General features: G+C 33.0%; 1 protein-coding gene across 16 annotated transcripts in view; it reads right to left on the bottom strand.

The window, feature by feature from the left end:
• LOC142332560 (uncharacterized) overlaps positions 1-13874 on the bottom strand; it is a 150005-nt gene that overhangs the window by 45315 nt on the left and 90816 nt on the right. For 13 of the 16 annotated variants that reach the window (XM_075379025.1, XM_075379028.1, XM_075379037.1 and 10 more), the window contains 4 exons: positions 10494-10604; positions 7519-7629; positions 4545-4655; positions 1567-1677 (listed from right to left, as the gene is read on the bottom strand). The exons of 1 other annotated variant lie outside the window; for it this stretch is intronic. In XM_075379025.1, coding sequence (XP_075235140.1) covers positions 1567-1677; positions 4545-4655; positions 7519-7629; positions 10494-10604 — 444 coding nt within the window. The remainder of the gene's footprint in view (positions 1-1566; positions 1678-4544; positions 4656-7518; positions 7630-10493; positions 10605-13874) is intronic. 2 more of the 16 variants (XM_075379033.1, XM_075379027.1) reach the window with 2 other exon arrangements.

The following is a 13874-nucleotide window of genomic DNA, read 5'->3' as shown; positions in this document are numbered from 1 at the left end:
TTAGACTGAGTGCTGAGTTTTCGGGAAATCATAGAAAAGAAAGTTGCGGTTACTACGTCGGCGGTGGACAATCAGAAGAAGCATAATGCGGTTGAGAATTCCGTTCATGTTGTTAGTGAGTGGGCTGTGATTGGAGAGACGTGTTAGTTAGCGTGGAGTAAAAAATTTATTTATTACAATCGTCATTGACTTCTTCATCGTGTCTGTAATTTGAGTGGTTCAGTGCTTACTCACACTTGGAAATCAATTTTTGTTTCTTAGAAATGTGGGGATTTGAGTTAATAGTTAAAAGGTTTTGTAATATCCTGGAAGAACTACACTCGACAATTGCAATAAAACACTAAAATAATTTATCTTTTAATCATTTTCAATCGGTAAACGAAAACTAAAAATAATCTAAAACTAAAGAATAGTTGCAAAAAAAAAATAATAACAATTTTGTTCAGTAGAGAATATTAAAATAAATGTAAATAAAATAGCTTTAATTTTCCTATAATTGTTTGAAAAGTTTCGTGTATTATATCTCATTTATCCAACACTCTTAGAAATAGTTGATAGGACTTTTATTGTTACCTTTTAAAAGGTTAGCTTTGGTACCAAATCCTAAAGCATGTTTTTGAAGGCAGCACAGAAAATTGTGGTTTTACGTTAAAACTTGTCTGAACCGGAGAATATCCACTAAGCTTCTTTTGATGGGACTTCGTTTTGGGGTAATGGGAGTCGAGGCCAGACGAAAAAGAAAATGAGGCTACAACCATTACTGATTATCAGAACGGTTCGATACCCGTTGTTGAAGAATAAGGTGAACATCTGCTGGCGCTGGGAGGTCAGTGAGAGGGCATTCACATAATGGTCAAAACACAGATGATGTGACTACCATGTTATGCAAACTAACACTGGTCAATATTGAAGGCATCACGGTCACGGCGGGTACAATTACCCATTAAAGACCTTGACGCATTTACCTAAGGGTTAGAATTCTTGCGAAGGTTGAAAAAGACTCTTAGTTAGTCAGATATTTTTCGATGTATTCTCATCGACTCCATCTTATGGTGAAACATAATGTCAGAGGAACGATGTTACTGATGTTGAAATATAGGGCACCAAGCGGGAAAATTCGATGTTCTTTACATTAGAGAACAGGACTTAAATGTTGTGGCTGATAAGCGTCGCCTTAAGGACTACTCAACGATGGATAATTGTTCGTACTGCAATCCACGTAGGCATACTTATGGACCCTTGCTCCAGGAACGGCGCCCCGAAAAGAATCATAGTCTTCCCTCTTGTGATTAATTTATGCTTAAGACATTCCCGTCCAGTCTGTGTGGGCAGATTTTATATTCCACCTTCGATATGGTCTGGAACTCGTTTGTCCTCTACAATTGACAGGGTCCCGGCTGTCTGATGAAAGTTGGAGAGGATAAAATGCACGAGAGCTCTCATAATTCTTGGATGTATGTTCGCTTGTGATATATACAAAGGGAAAAGACCAAATCAAAAAAAAAAAAAGAAGAAAATACGAAAAATTTATCCATTACAAACAAATATAATTGAATTATTCCTTACCCTGTTTTATTCAATCCTGTTTTTGATCTAATTGGATATCTGGTCTCGTTCCCATCTTGATTTTCAAGGGAATCTATGCCTGTACGATTACTTAACTCAAACGTGTTTTGCCTGAAAAAAGAAAGAAAAAATTTAATTTGTAGATAAATTATTATAAATTTCTAATTAAGTTAAACGAATAAAAATTTTCACCTAACGAATTAATACGAACTTAGAATATCTATTTCTTTAAAATATACAGTATTAACGTGTAATGAAAATAACTATTTAACATTTTATTTCTGCATCTTAATACACATAAAATTAGCAGGACATAATAATCAATACAATAATGCTGCCACCTTTACTAACAGATAAAGTATTATATGCAATAATAAAAGTCCTATCAACTATTTCTAAGAGTTTTAGGTAAATGAGATATATTATACGAAAATTTTCAAACAATTATAGCAAAATGGAAGCTATTTTATTTACATTTATTTTAATATTCTCTACTGATCAAAATTGTTATTATTTATTTTTTTTTGCAACAATTCCTTAGTTTTAGATTATATTTAGTTTTCGTTTACTGATCAAAAATTATTAAAACATAAATTATTTTATTTGGTGAATTGCGCTGAGGCTGAAAATCTTAAGGTTATTATCAACATCAAGATATAAAATCCATACATTGAAATTGCCTTGTATCAAAACATACTTTGTGACCAACACATAATATTGTAAGTGTGAAACAAATATTTAGTCTAGTAAAAAGTAATCCCGTAAATTCCTTTGAATCCATTTCATTTGGTATTCAGCCGAATGTTACAATTAATAGTCAGAGCAACCGATCAACTGCCAATCTGCTGAGCTACAAAACTGGCTACACATCTCCCGATGAGTGTACTTCTTGCAACACAGAAAAGCTACGCAATAATCAGGAAAACATGTAAGAGGTTCATGTTATTCTCTTAATTCACGTAAAGAAAAGCGTATGGGGATAAAATGGCAAGGTCTGATTTCTCTATTTCCTTTCATTTAAAAGTAAATTCTTTCAAAATATGCCATTTTCACCACCAGTACAGGAGAACAGAGGCTGTTAAATAAAGTCTATTTATCATTTTACCATAATTTGATGGGACGATACTCTGAATTTTTGTGACAATGAATGTAACCGTATCGCTTATCTATGTTTGCACGTATTAGTTTTAATAATCATTATATATACAATATTATATAATTATTAATGAAATTAGAAAATCTCCTAAAGACGACTATCGGTATAGCATCTATATTTTTGAATCGTTGGGAGGTGGTATAGCAACCAGTAACATTACAACAGCGTGTCTTCTTCTATACAGTTGGGGTGAGCGATATTGATTTAATTGGAAGTGTTATTGAGCCCTATTTAACGGTAGGATGTAATGATTATAAGACTGAGTGCTCAGCTTTCGGGAAATCATAGAAAAGAAAGTTGCGGCTACTACATCGGCGGTGGACAATCAGAAGAAGCATAATGCGGTTGAGAATTCCGTTCATGTTGTTAGTGAGTGGGCTGTGATTGGAGAGACCTGTTAGTTAGCGTGGAGTAAAACATGTACTTATTACAGTCGTCATTGACTTGCTCATCGTGTCTGTAATTTCAGAGGTTCAGTGCTTACTCACACTTGGAAATCAATTTCTGTTTCTTAGAAATGTGTGGATTTGAGTTAATAGTTAAAAGGTTTTGTAATATCCTGGAAGAACTACACTCGACAATTGCAATAAAATACTAAAATAATTTATCTTTTAATCATTTTCAATCGGTAAACGAAAACTAAAAATAATCTAAAACTAAAGAATAGTTGCAAAAAAAAAAAATAATAACAATTTTGTTCAGTAGAGAATATTAAAATAAATGTAAATAAAATAGCTTTAATTTTCCTATAATTGTTTGAAAATTTTCGTGTATTATATCTCATTTATCCAACACTCTTAGAAATAGTTGATAGGACTTTTATTGTTACCTTTTAAAAGGTTAGCTTTGGTACCAAATCCTAAAGCATGTTTTTGAAGGCAGCACAGAAAATTGTGGTTTTACGTTAAAACATGTCTGCACCGGAGAATAGCCACTAAGCTTCTTTTGATGGGACTTCGTTTTGGGGTAATGGGAGTGGAGGCCAGACGAAAAAGAAAATGAGGCTACAACCATTACTGATTATCAGAACGGTTCGATACCCGTTGTTGAAGAATAAGGTGAACATCTGCTGGCGCTGGGAGGTCAGTGAGAGGGCATTCACATAATGGTCAAAACACAGATGATGTGACTACCATGTTATGCAAACTAACACTGGTCAATATTGAAGGCATCACGGTCACGGCGGGTACAATTACCCATTAAAGACCTTGACGCATTTACCTAAGGGTTAGAATTCTTGCGAAGGTTGAAAAAGACTCTTAGTTAGTCAGATATTTTTCGATGTATTCTCATCGACTCCATCTTATGATGAAACATAATGTCAGAGGAACGATGTTACTGATGTTGAAATATAGGGCACCAAGCGGGAAAATTCGATGTTCTTTACATTAGAGAACAGGACTTAAATGTTGTGGCTGATAAGCGTCGCCTTAAGGACTACTCAACGATGGATAATTGTTCGTACTGCAATCCACGTAGGCATACTTATGGACCCTTGCTCCAGGAACGGCGCCCCGAAAAGAATCATAGTCTTCCCTCTTGTGATTAATTTATGCTTAAGACATTCCCGTCCAGTCTGTGTGGGCAGCTTTTATATTCCACCTTCGATATGGTCTGGAACTCGTTTGTCCTCTACAATTGACAGCGTCCCGGCTGTCTGATGAAAGTTTGAGAGGATAAAATGCACGAGAGCTCTCATAATTCTTGGATGTATGTTCGCTTGTGATATATACAAAGGGAAAAGACCAAATCAAAAAAAAAAAAAGAAGAAAATACGAAAAATTTATCCATTACAAACAAATATAATTGAATTATTCCTTACCCTGTTTTATTCAATCCTGTTTTTGATCTAATTGGATATCTGGTCTCGTTCCCATCTTGATTTTCAAGGGAATCTATGCCTGTACGATTATTTAACTCAAACGTGTTTTGCCTGAAAAAAGAAAGAAAAAATTTAATTTGTAGATAAATTATTATAAATTTCTAATTAAGTTAAACGAATAAAAATTTTCACCTAACGAATTAATACGAACTTAGAATATCTATTTCTTTAAAATATACAGTATTAACGTGTAATGAAAATAACTATTTAACATTTTATTTCTGCATCTTAATACACATAATATTAGCAGGACATAATAATCAATACAATAATGCTGCCACCTTTACTAACAGATAAAGTATTATATGCAATAATAAAAGTCCTATCAACTATTTCTAAGAGTTTTAGGTAAATGAGATATATTATACGAAAATTTTCAAACAATTATAGCAAAATGGAAGCTATATTATTTACATTTATTTTAATATTCTCTACTGATCAAAATTGTTATTATTTATTTTTTTTTTGCAACAATTCCTTAGTTTTAGATTATATTTAGTTTTCGTTTACTGATCAAAAATTATTAAAACATAAATTATTTTATTTGGTGAATTGCGCTGAGGCTGAAAATCTTAAGGTTATTATCAACATCAAGATATAAAATCCATACATTGAAATTGCCTTGTATCAAAACATACTTTGTGACCAACACATAATATTGTAAGTGTGAAACAAATATTTAGTCTAGTAAAAAGTAATCCCGTAAATTCCTTTGAATCCATTTCATTTGGTATTCAGCCGAATGTTACAATTAATAGTCAGAGCAACCGATCAACTGTCAATCTGCTGAGCTACAAAACTGGCTACACATCTCCCGATGAGTGTACTTCTTGCAACACAGAAAAGCTACGCAATAATCAGGAAAACATGTAAGAGGTTCATGTTATTCTCTTAATTCACGTAAAGAAAAGCGTATGGGGATAAAATGGCAAGGTCTGATTTCTCTATTTCCTTTCATTTAAAAGTAAATTCTTTCAAAATATGCCATTTTCACCACCAGTACAGGAGAACAGAGGCTGTTAAATAAAGTCTATTTATCATTTTACCATAATTTGATGGGACGATACTCTGAATTTTTGTGACAATGAATGTAACCGTATCGCTTATCTATGTTTGCACGTATTAGTTTTAATAATCATTATATATACAATATTATATAATTATTAATGAAATTAGAAAATCTCCTAAAGACGACTATCGGTATAGCATCTATATTTTTGAATCGTTGGGAGGTGGTATAGCAACCAGTAACATTACAACAGCGTGTCTTCTTCTATACAGTTGGGTGAGCGATATTGATTTAATTGGAAGTGTTATTGAGCCCCATTTAACGGTAGGATGTAATGATTATTAGACTGAGTGCTGAGTTTTCGGGAAATCATAGAAAAGAAAGTTGCGGTTACTACGTCGGCGGTGGACAATCAGAAGAAGCATAATGCGGTTGAGAATTCCGTTCATGTTGTTAGTGAGTGGGCTGTGATTGGAGAGACGTGTTAGTTAGCGTGGAGTAAAAAATTTATTTATTACAATCGTCATTGACTTCTTCATCGTGTCTGTAATTTGAGTGGTTCAGTGCTTACTCACACTTGGAAATCAATTTTTGTTTCTTAGAAATGTGGGGATTTGAGTTAATAGTTAAAAGGTTTTGTAATATCCTGGAAGAACTACACTCGACAATTGCAATAAAACACTAAAATAATTTATCTTTTAATCATTTTCAATCGGTAAACGAAAACTAAAAATAATCTAAAACTAAAGAATAGTTGCAAAAAAAAAATAATAACAATTTTGTTCAGTAGAGAATATTAAAATAAATGTAAATAAAATAGCTTTAATTTTCCTATAATTGTTTGAAAAGTTTCGTGTATTATATCTCATTTATCCAACACTCTTAGAAATAGTTGATAGGACTTTTATTGTTACCTTTTAAAAGGTTAGCTTTGGTACCAAATCCTAAAGCATGTTTTTGAAGGCAGCACAGAAAATTGTGGTTTTACGTTAAAACTTGTCTGAACCGGAGAATATCCACTAAGCTTCTTTTGATGGGACTTCGTTTTGGGGTAATGGGAGTCGAGGCCAGACGAAAAAGAAAATGAGGCTACAACCATTACTGATTATCAGAACGGTTCGATACCCGTTGTTGAAGAATAAGGTGAACATCTGCTGGCGCTGGGAGGTCAGTGAGAGGGCATTCACATAATGGTCAAAACACAGATGATGTGACTACCATGTTATGCAAACTAACACTGGTCAATATTGAAGGCATCACGGTCACGGCGGGTACAATTACCCATTAAAGACCTTGACGCATTTACCTAAGGGTTAGAATTCTTGCGAAGGTTGAAAAAGACTCTTAGTTAGTCAGATATTTTTCGATGTATTCTCATCGACTCCATCTTATGGTGAAACATAATGTCAGAGGAACGATGTTACTGATGTTGAAATATAGGGCACCAAGCGGGAAAATTCGATGTTCTTTACATTAGAGAACAGGACTTAAATGTTGTGGCTGATAAGCGTCGCCTTAAGGACTACTCAACGATGGATAATTGTTCGTACTGCAATCCACGTAGGCATACTTATGGACCCTTGCTCCAGGAACGGCGCCCCGAAAAGAATCATAGTCTTCCCTCTTGTGATTAATTTATGCTTAAGACATTCCCGTCCAGTCTGTGTGGGCAGCTTTTATATTCCACCTTCGATATGGTCTGGAACTCGTTTGTCCTCTACAATTGACAGCGTCCCGGCTGTCTGATGAAAGTTTGAGAGGATAAAATGCACGAGAGCTCTCATAATTCTTGGATGTATGTTCGCTTGTGATATATACAAAGGGAAAAGACCAAATCAAAAAAAAAAAGAAGAAAATACGAAAAATTTATCCATTACAAACAAATATAATTGAATTATTCCTTACCCTGTTTTATTCAATCCTGTTTTTGATCTAATTGGATATCTGGTCTCGTTCCCATCTTGATTTTCAAGGGAATCTATGCCTGCACGATTATTTGACTCAAACGTGTTTTGCCTGAAAAAAGAAAGAAAAAATTAAATTTGTAGATAAATTATTATAAATTTCTAATTAAGTTAAACGAATAAAAATTTTCACCTAACGAATTAATAAGAACTTAGAATATCTATTTCTTTAAAATATACAGTATTAACGTGTAATGAAAATAACTATTTAACATTTTATTTCTGCATCTTAATACACATAATATTAGCAGGACATAATAATCAATACAATAATGCTGCCACCTTTACTAACAGATAAAGTATTATATGCAATAATAAAAGTCCTGTCAACTACTTCTAAGAGTTTTAGGTAAATGAGATATATTATACGAAAATTTTCAAACAATTATAGCAAAATGGAACCGATTTTATTTACATTTATTTTAATATTCTCTACTGATCAAAATTGTTATTATTTATTTTTTTTTGCAACAATTCCTTAGTTTTAGATTATATTTAGTTTTCGTTTACTGATTAAAAATTATTAAAACATAAATTATTTTATTTGGTGAATTGCGCTGAGGCTGAAAATCTTAAGGTTATTATCAACATCAAGATATAAAATCCATACATTGAAATTGCCTTGTATCAAAACATACTTTGTGACCAACACATAATATTGTAAGTGTGAAACAAATATTTAGTCTAGTAAAAAGTAATCCCGTAAATTCCTTTGAATCCATTTCATTTGGTATTCAGCCGAATGTTACAATTAATAGTCAGAGCAACCGATCAACTGTCAATCTGCTGAGCTACAAAACTGTCTACACATCTCCCGATGAGTGTACTTCTTGCAACACAGAAAAGCTACGCAATAATCAGGAAAACATGTAATAGGTTCATGTTATTCTCTTAATTCACGTAAAGAAAAGCGTCTGGGGATAAAATGGCAAGGTCTGATTTCTCTATTTCCTTTCATTTAAAAGTAAATTCTTTCAAAATATGCCATTTTCACCACCAGTACAGGAGAACAGAGGCTGTTAAATAAAGTCTATTTATCATTTTACCATAATTTGATGGGACGATACTCTGAATTTTTGTGACAATGAATGTAACCGTATCGCTTATCTATGTTTGCACGTATTAGTTTTAATAATCATTATATATACAATATTATATAATTATTAATGAAATTAGAAAATCTCCTAAAGACGACTATCGGTATAGCATCTATATTTTTGAATCGTTGGGAGGTGGTATAGCAACCAGTAACATTACAACAGCGTGTCTTCTTCTATACAGTTGGGTGAGCGATATTGATTTAATTGGAAGTGTTATTGAGCCCCATTTAACGGTAGGATGTAATGATTATAAGACTGAGTGCTCAGCTTTCGGGAAATCATAGAAAAGAAAGTTGCGGCTACTACATCGGCGGTGGACAATCAGAAGAAGCATACTGCGGTTGAGAATTCCGTTCATGTTGTTAGTGAGTGGGTTGTGATTGGAGAGACCTGTTAGTTAGCGTGGAGTAAAAAATTTATTTATTACAATCGTCATTGACTTCTTCATCGTGTCTGTAATTTGAGTGGTTCAGTGCTTACTCACACTTGGAAATCAATTTTTGTTTCTTAGAAATGTGGGGATTTGAGTTAATAGTTAAAAGGTTTTGTAATATCCTGGAAGAACTACACTCGACAATTGCAATAAAATACTAAAATAATTTATCTTTTAATCATTTTCAATCGGTAAACGAAAACTAAAAATAATCTAAAACTAAAGAATAGTTGCAAAAAAAAAAAATAATAACAATTTTGTTCAGTAGAGAATATTAAAATAAATGTAAATAAAATAGCTTTAATTTTCCTATAATTGTTTGAAAATTTTCGTGTATTATATCTCATTTATCCAACACTCTTAGAAATAGTTGATAGGACTTTTATTGTTACCTTTTAAAAGGTTAGCTTTGGTACCAAATCCTAAAGCATGTTTTTGAAGGCAGCACAGAAAATTGTGGTTTTACGTTAAAACTTGTCTGAACCGGAGAATATCCACTAAGCTTCTTTTGATGGGACTTCGTTTTGGGGTAATGGGAGTCGAGGCCAGACGAAAAAGAAAATGAGGCTACAACCATTACTGATTATCAGAACGGTTTGATACCCGTTGTTGAAGAATAAGGTGAACATCTGCTGGCGCTGGGAGGTCAGTGAGAGGGCATTCACATAATGGTCAAAACACAGATGATGTGACTACCATGTTATGCAAACTAACACTGGTCAATATTGAAGGCATCACGGTCACGGCGGGTACAATTACCCATTAAAGACCTTGACGCATTTACCTAAGGGTTAGAATTCTTGCGAAGGTTGAAAAAGACTCTTAGTTAGTCAGATATTTTTCGATGTATTCTCATCGACTCCATCTTATGGTGAAACATAATGTCAGAGGAACGATGTTACTGATGTTGAAATATAGGGCACCAAGCGGGAAAATTCGATGTTCTTTACATTAGAGAACAGGACTTAAATGTTGTGGCTGATAAGCGTCGCCTTAAGGACTACTCAACGATGGATAATTGTTCGTACTGCAATCCACGTAGGCATACTTATGGACCCTTGCTCCAGGAACGGCGCCCCGAAAAGAATCATAGTCTTCCCTCTTGTGATTAATTTATGCTTAAGACATTCCCGTCCAGTCTGTGTGGGCAGCTTTTATATTGCACCTTCGATATGGTCTGGAACTCGTTTGTCCTCTACAATTGACAGCGTCCCGGCTGTCTGATGAAAGTTTGAGAGGATAAAATGCACGAGAGCTCTCATAATTCTTGGATGTATGTTCGCTTGTGATATATACAAAGGGAAAAGACCAAATCAAAAAAAAAAAGAAGAAAATACGAAAAATTTATCCATTACAAACAAATATAATTGAATTATTCCTTACCCTGTTTTATTCAATCCTGTTTTTGATCTAATTGGATATCTGGTCTCGTTCCCATCTTGATTTTCAAGGGAATCTATGCTTGTACGATTGTTTGACTCAAACGTGTTTTGACTGAAAAAAGAAAGAAAAAATGTAATTTGTAGATAAATTATTATAAATTTCTAATTAAGTTAAACGAATAAAAATTTTCACGTAACGAATTAATACGAACTTAGAATATCTATTTCTTTAAAATATACAGTATTAACGTGTAATGAAAATAACTATTTAACATTTTATTTCTGCATCATAATAGACATAATATTAGCAGTACATAACAATCAATGCAATGATGCTGCCACCTTAAATAAGAGATAAAGTGTTTTATGCAACAATAAAAGTCCTATCAACTATTTCTAAGAGTGTTGGATGAATGAGATATAGTACACGAAAATTTTCAAACAATTATAGGAAAATTAAAGCTATTTTATTTACATTTATTTTAATATTCTCTACTGAACAAAATTGTTATTATTTATTTTTTTTTGCAACAATTCCTTAGTTTTAGATTATTTTTAGTTTTCGTTTACTGATTAAAAATGATTAAAACATAATTTATTTTAGTGGGTCGAATTGCGGTTATGCTGGAAATCTATAGGTTATTATCATCATCATGATATAAAATCCTTACATTGAAATAGCCTGCTTGTATCAACAGTTACTTTGTGACTTACGGTTTGTATTGTGAAACATATATTCAGTCTATTTAAAAGTAATTCCATAAATCCCTTTGAATCCATTACATTAGCTATTTAGCCGTGTGTTACTATTTTCTTTCAGACCACCTGTTCAACTGCTAATCTGATAATCTGCAAAACTGGCTGTGCAACTCCCGATGAAGTTTCTTCTCACAACACAGGAAAGCAACGCGATTATAACGAAACCATTTAAGGGATTGAAGTTTGTCACTTAACTCTCGTACAGGAGAATCCAATGAGGAGAAAACTACAATGACAATGTCTTATTGTTCTTTTACCATTAATTAAATAAATTCTTTCAACATGTTTCAATCATAACCAGTACGTGAGAACCGACCCTGCTAAATAAATAGAATATCATTTTTTTACCATGTTTTTTCTATGTGACGATACATTGAATTTTGTTCTTACTAAAGTAACCGTAACGCTAGTCAATGTTTGAATGTATTAACTTTAATAATCGTTATATAAATGACCGATACTTATGTCAACGAAATGACATAATCTCTTGCATATCTAATGCCATGGTTATAGTTTACATGAACCACTTGAGTAATACCAACAATAAAAATGAGTATGGTGTTAGTAGGATTTTTTAGATTGCAACGTATATATTACTACTTAATTTCCGAACAGTTACATAGCCAAAGTATGAATTAATAATTGATGAGTTTATGATTCCTTGTAGAGCACGGCTTATTTTTTCACAATATATTACCAAAACTTCGTAAGTGCGGGATAAAATTTTCAAACTGGTCTGCCATCAGGATATAAGTGTAATATAATTGTTTATATAGAAAAAAAGGAATTGTTAAACAAAATAATGTCCATGATCTCAAAATATCAATGGAGATTACTTGTTCCAGGAGGGGAGATGATATTATCTAGGCAATTTTTCACCGGTTTTTCTCTAGTTGAAAAACTGATGGAATGGATGGTGGTCTATTATTGTACGCTTTCAGGAAATAGAAAAGGATTCGTTCTAAAAAAATATGTTCTAAAAAAGGACCCAAAAGTTTTACAATTTGAAGATATGATAAATAATAAATATAAACAAATTGTCAAAGGGTCGGTTTTGCAAATGGATTTTTTTCTTCTCATTATTCCATTTTACACTTACTATAAAACAATAAAAGGAGATATGATTACAGTTTTGATAGTGGATTTTTCGTCTGTGATGTGTATTTCGCTCCAACGTCTGATCGTTTTAAGGATGCTTCATCATTATTTCCTTTATCCCAATTATTGTTACTTGTACTAGGAAACGAATTTTTAAAAAACAAGCAATAAATCGTGTATTAAATTTTAAGAATGATATTTCATTTTCCATACCGTTTAAATTCCCATTAAAATCGTGTTTGATAAATTCAATGCCACGTGTTTTATTGAATTTAGATCAGGACGTTTCGTGTCAGTGAAATAAATGTAGGACAATAGTTAATTTATATTTATTAATATTTAGAACCTAAATTGCAGTGCATTAATGCTTATCACTATCTTTTTTCTATTGTACTAAAGCCATTATTAAAAATATATCAATGAGATTTTACCTTACGTACTAGCTAATTTTTTACGTTACTTAAATAAAGTTAATACGTTAAAACAAAAGTATAGTAGAATTTTATAAATTACAAAAACAAATCTATTGGAGTGAAAACGTTTTGATCGAGTTCCGTTTTTGTCATACGATTGTGGTTTTCGTTTACCGATTTTTGTTCATTAAATTTTTTATGAGTTTTATTAGTGGTTTTGTGCTATATGTGTTTTTTTTTAGTTTTTTTGGCATTTTTTTTGCTATTTGTTGGATTGTACCGTTTCGGGTAGGTTCCATAAAAGCTAATCCGGATATTTATTATCAATTTATTGTTTTTGACAGTTTTTAATTAATTTAATTTTATCGCATTCCTAGTGGTTTGTTGTTAATTTATTTGTTTTCCGTGTTTTTATTTAATTTTTGTAAGTATAGAATACGGTTGCTATTGTGCATTATCTTGGATATAATGCTGATTTATATTCATATTACCTCTTTATGCTGGGCTTGTAGCAGATACCAAGTCGAACAATTTTTTTGCTATTGGCATAGACAAAGTTTTTATTTATTTTTTCCTCAGCTGTTTAATACAGGGAAATTTTGGTGAAAAATTCCCTCACATATTCTAGATGTTTGTTATTACGAATGAGCGTGTTTCTAGTAGTGTGTCCCCACCTGTGGAATAGGAATTTACTCTAGTGGAAGGGCTGCGGTCTAAAACGGACACCAGGTGTCGTCCGTGATGTCCTTTTTGGGGAAATCGGCACTGAGAGTGCGTTGAACTGCGAAATGTATTGAGCGATAATTATCGAGGTATTTTACATACGTAGAATACCGGCAGGCTAGAGTTCCGTCATAGGCATTGGATTGATTGGAGGTAGGCGCATTTCCATCGTGCAACGGTTATATTGTTAACGATTTTTATTCGATTTACGGGTTGCACTAAAGGGGGTACCGCCCGGCGGTGGTATGATTACCCGTGCGGCCGGTGGGTTGGATTATTCCTGCTGTTGGCGGTTCCTGAATGTAACTTAGTAATGCCGCGCGAGACTACATGATTGGACCGGGTTTTTTCCAGGCTTCACCGCGGACCGAAATGATTGTTCGTTTCCC

This window comes from Lycorma delicatula, chromosome 11 (assembly GCF_047948215.1).
Source record: "Lycorma delicatula isolate Av1 chromosome 11, ASM4794821v1, whole genome shotgun sequence".
In the NCBI taxonomy this organism is placed as follows: domain Eukaryota; kingdom Metazoa; phylum Arthropoda; class Insecta; order Hemiptera; family Fulgoridae; genus Lycorma; species Lycorma delicatula.
The sequence above is the reverse complement of the archived record's forward strand: the minus strand, read 5'-3'. Positions and strand labels throughout refer to the sequence as shown.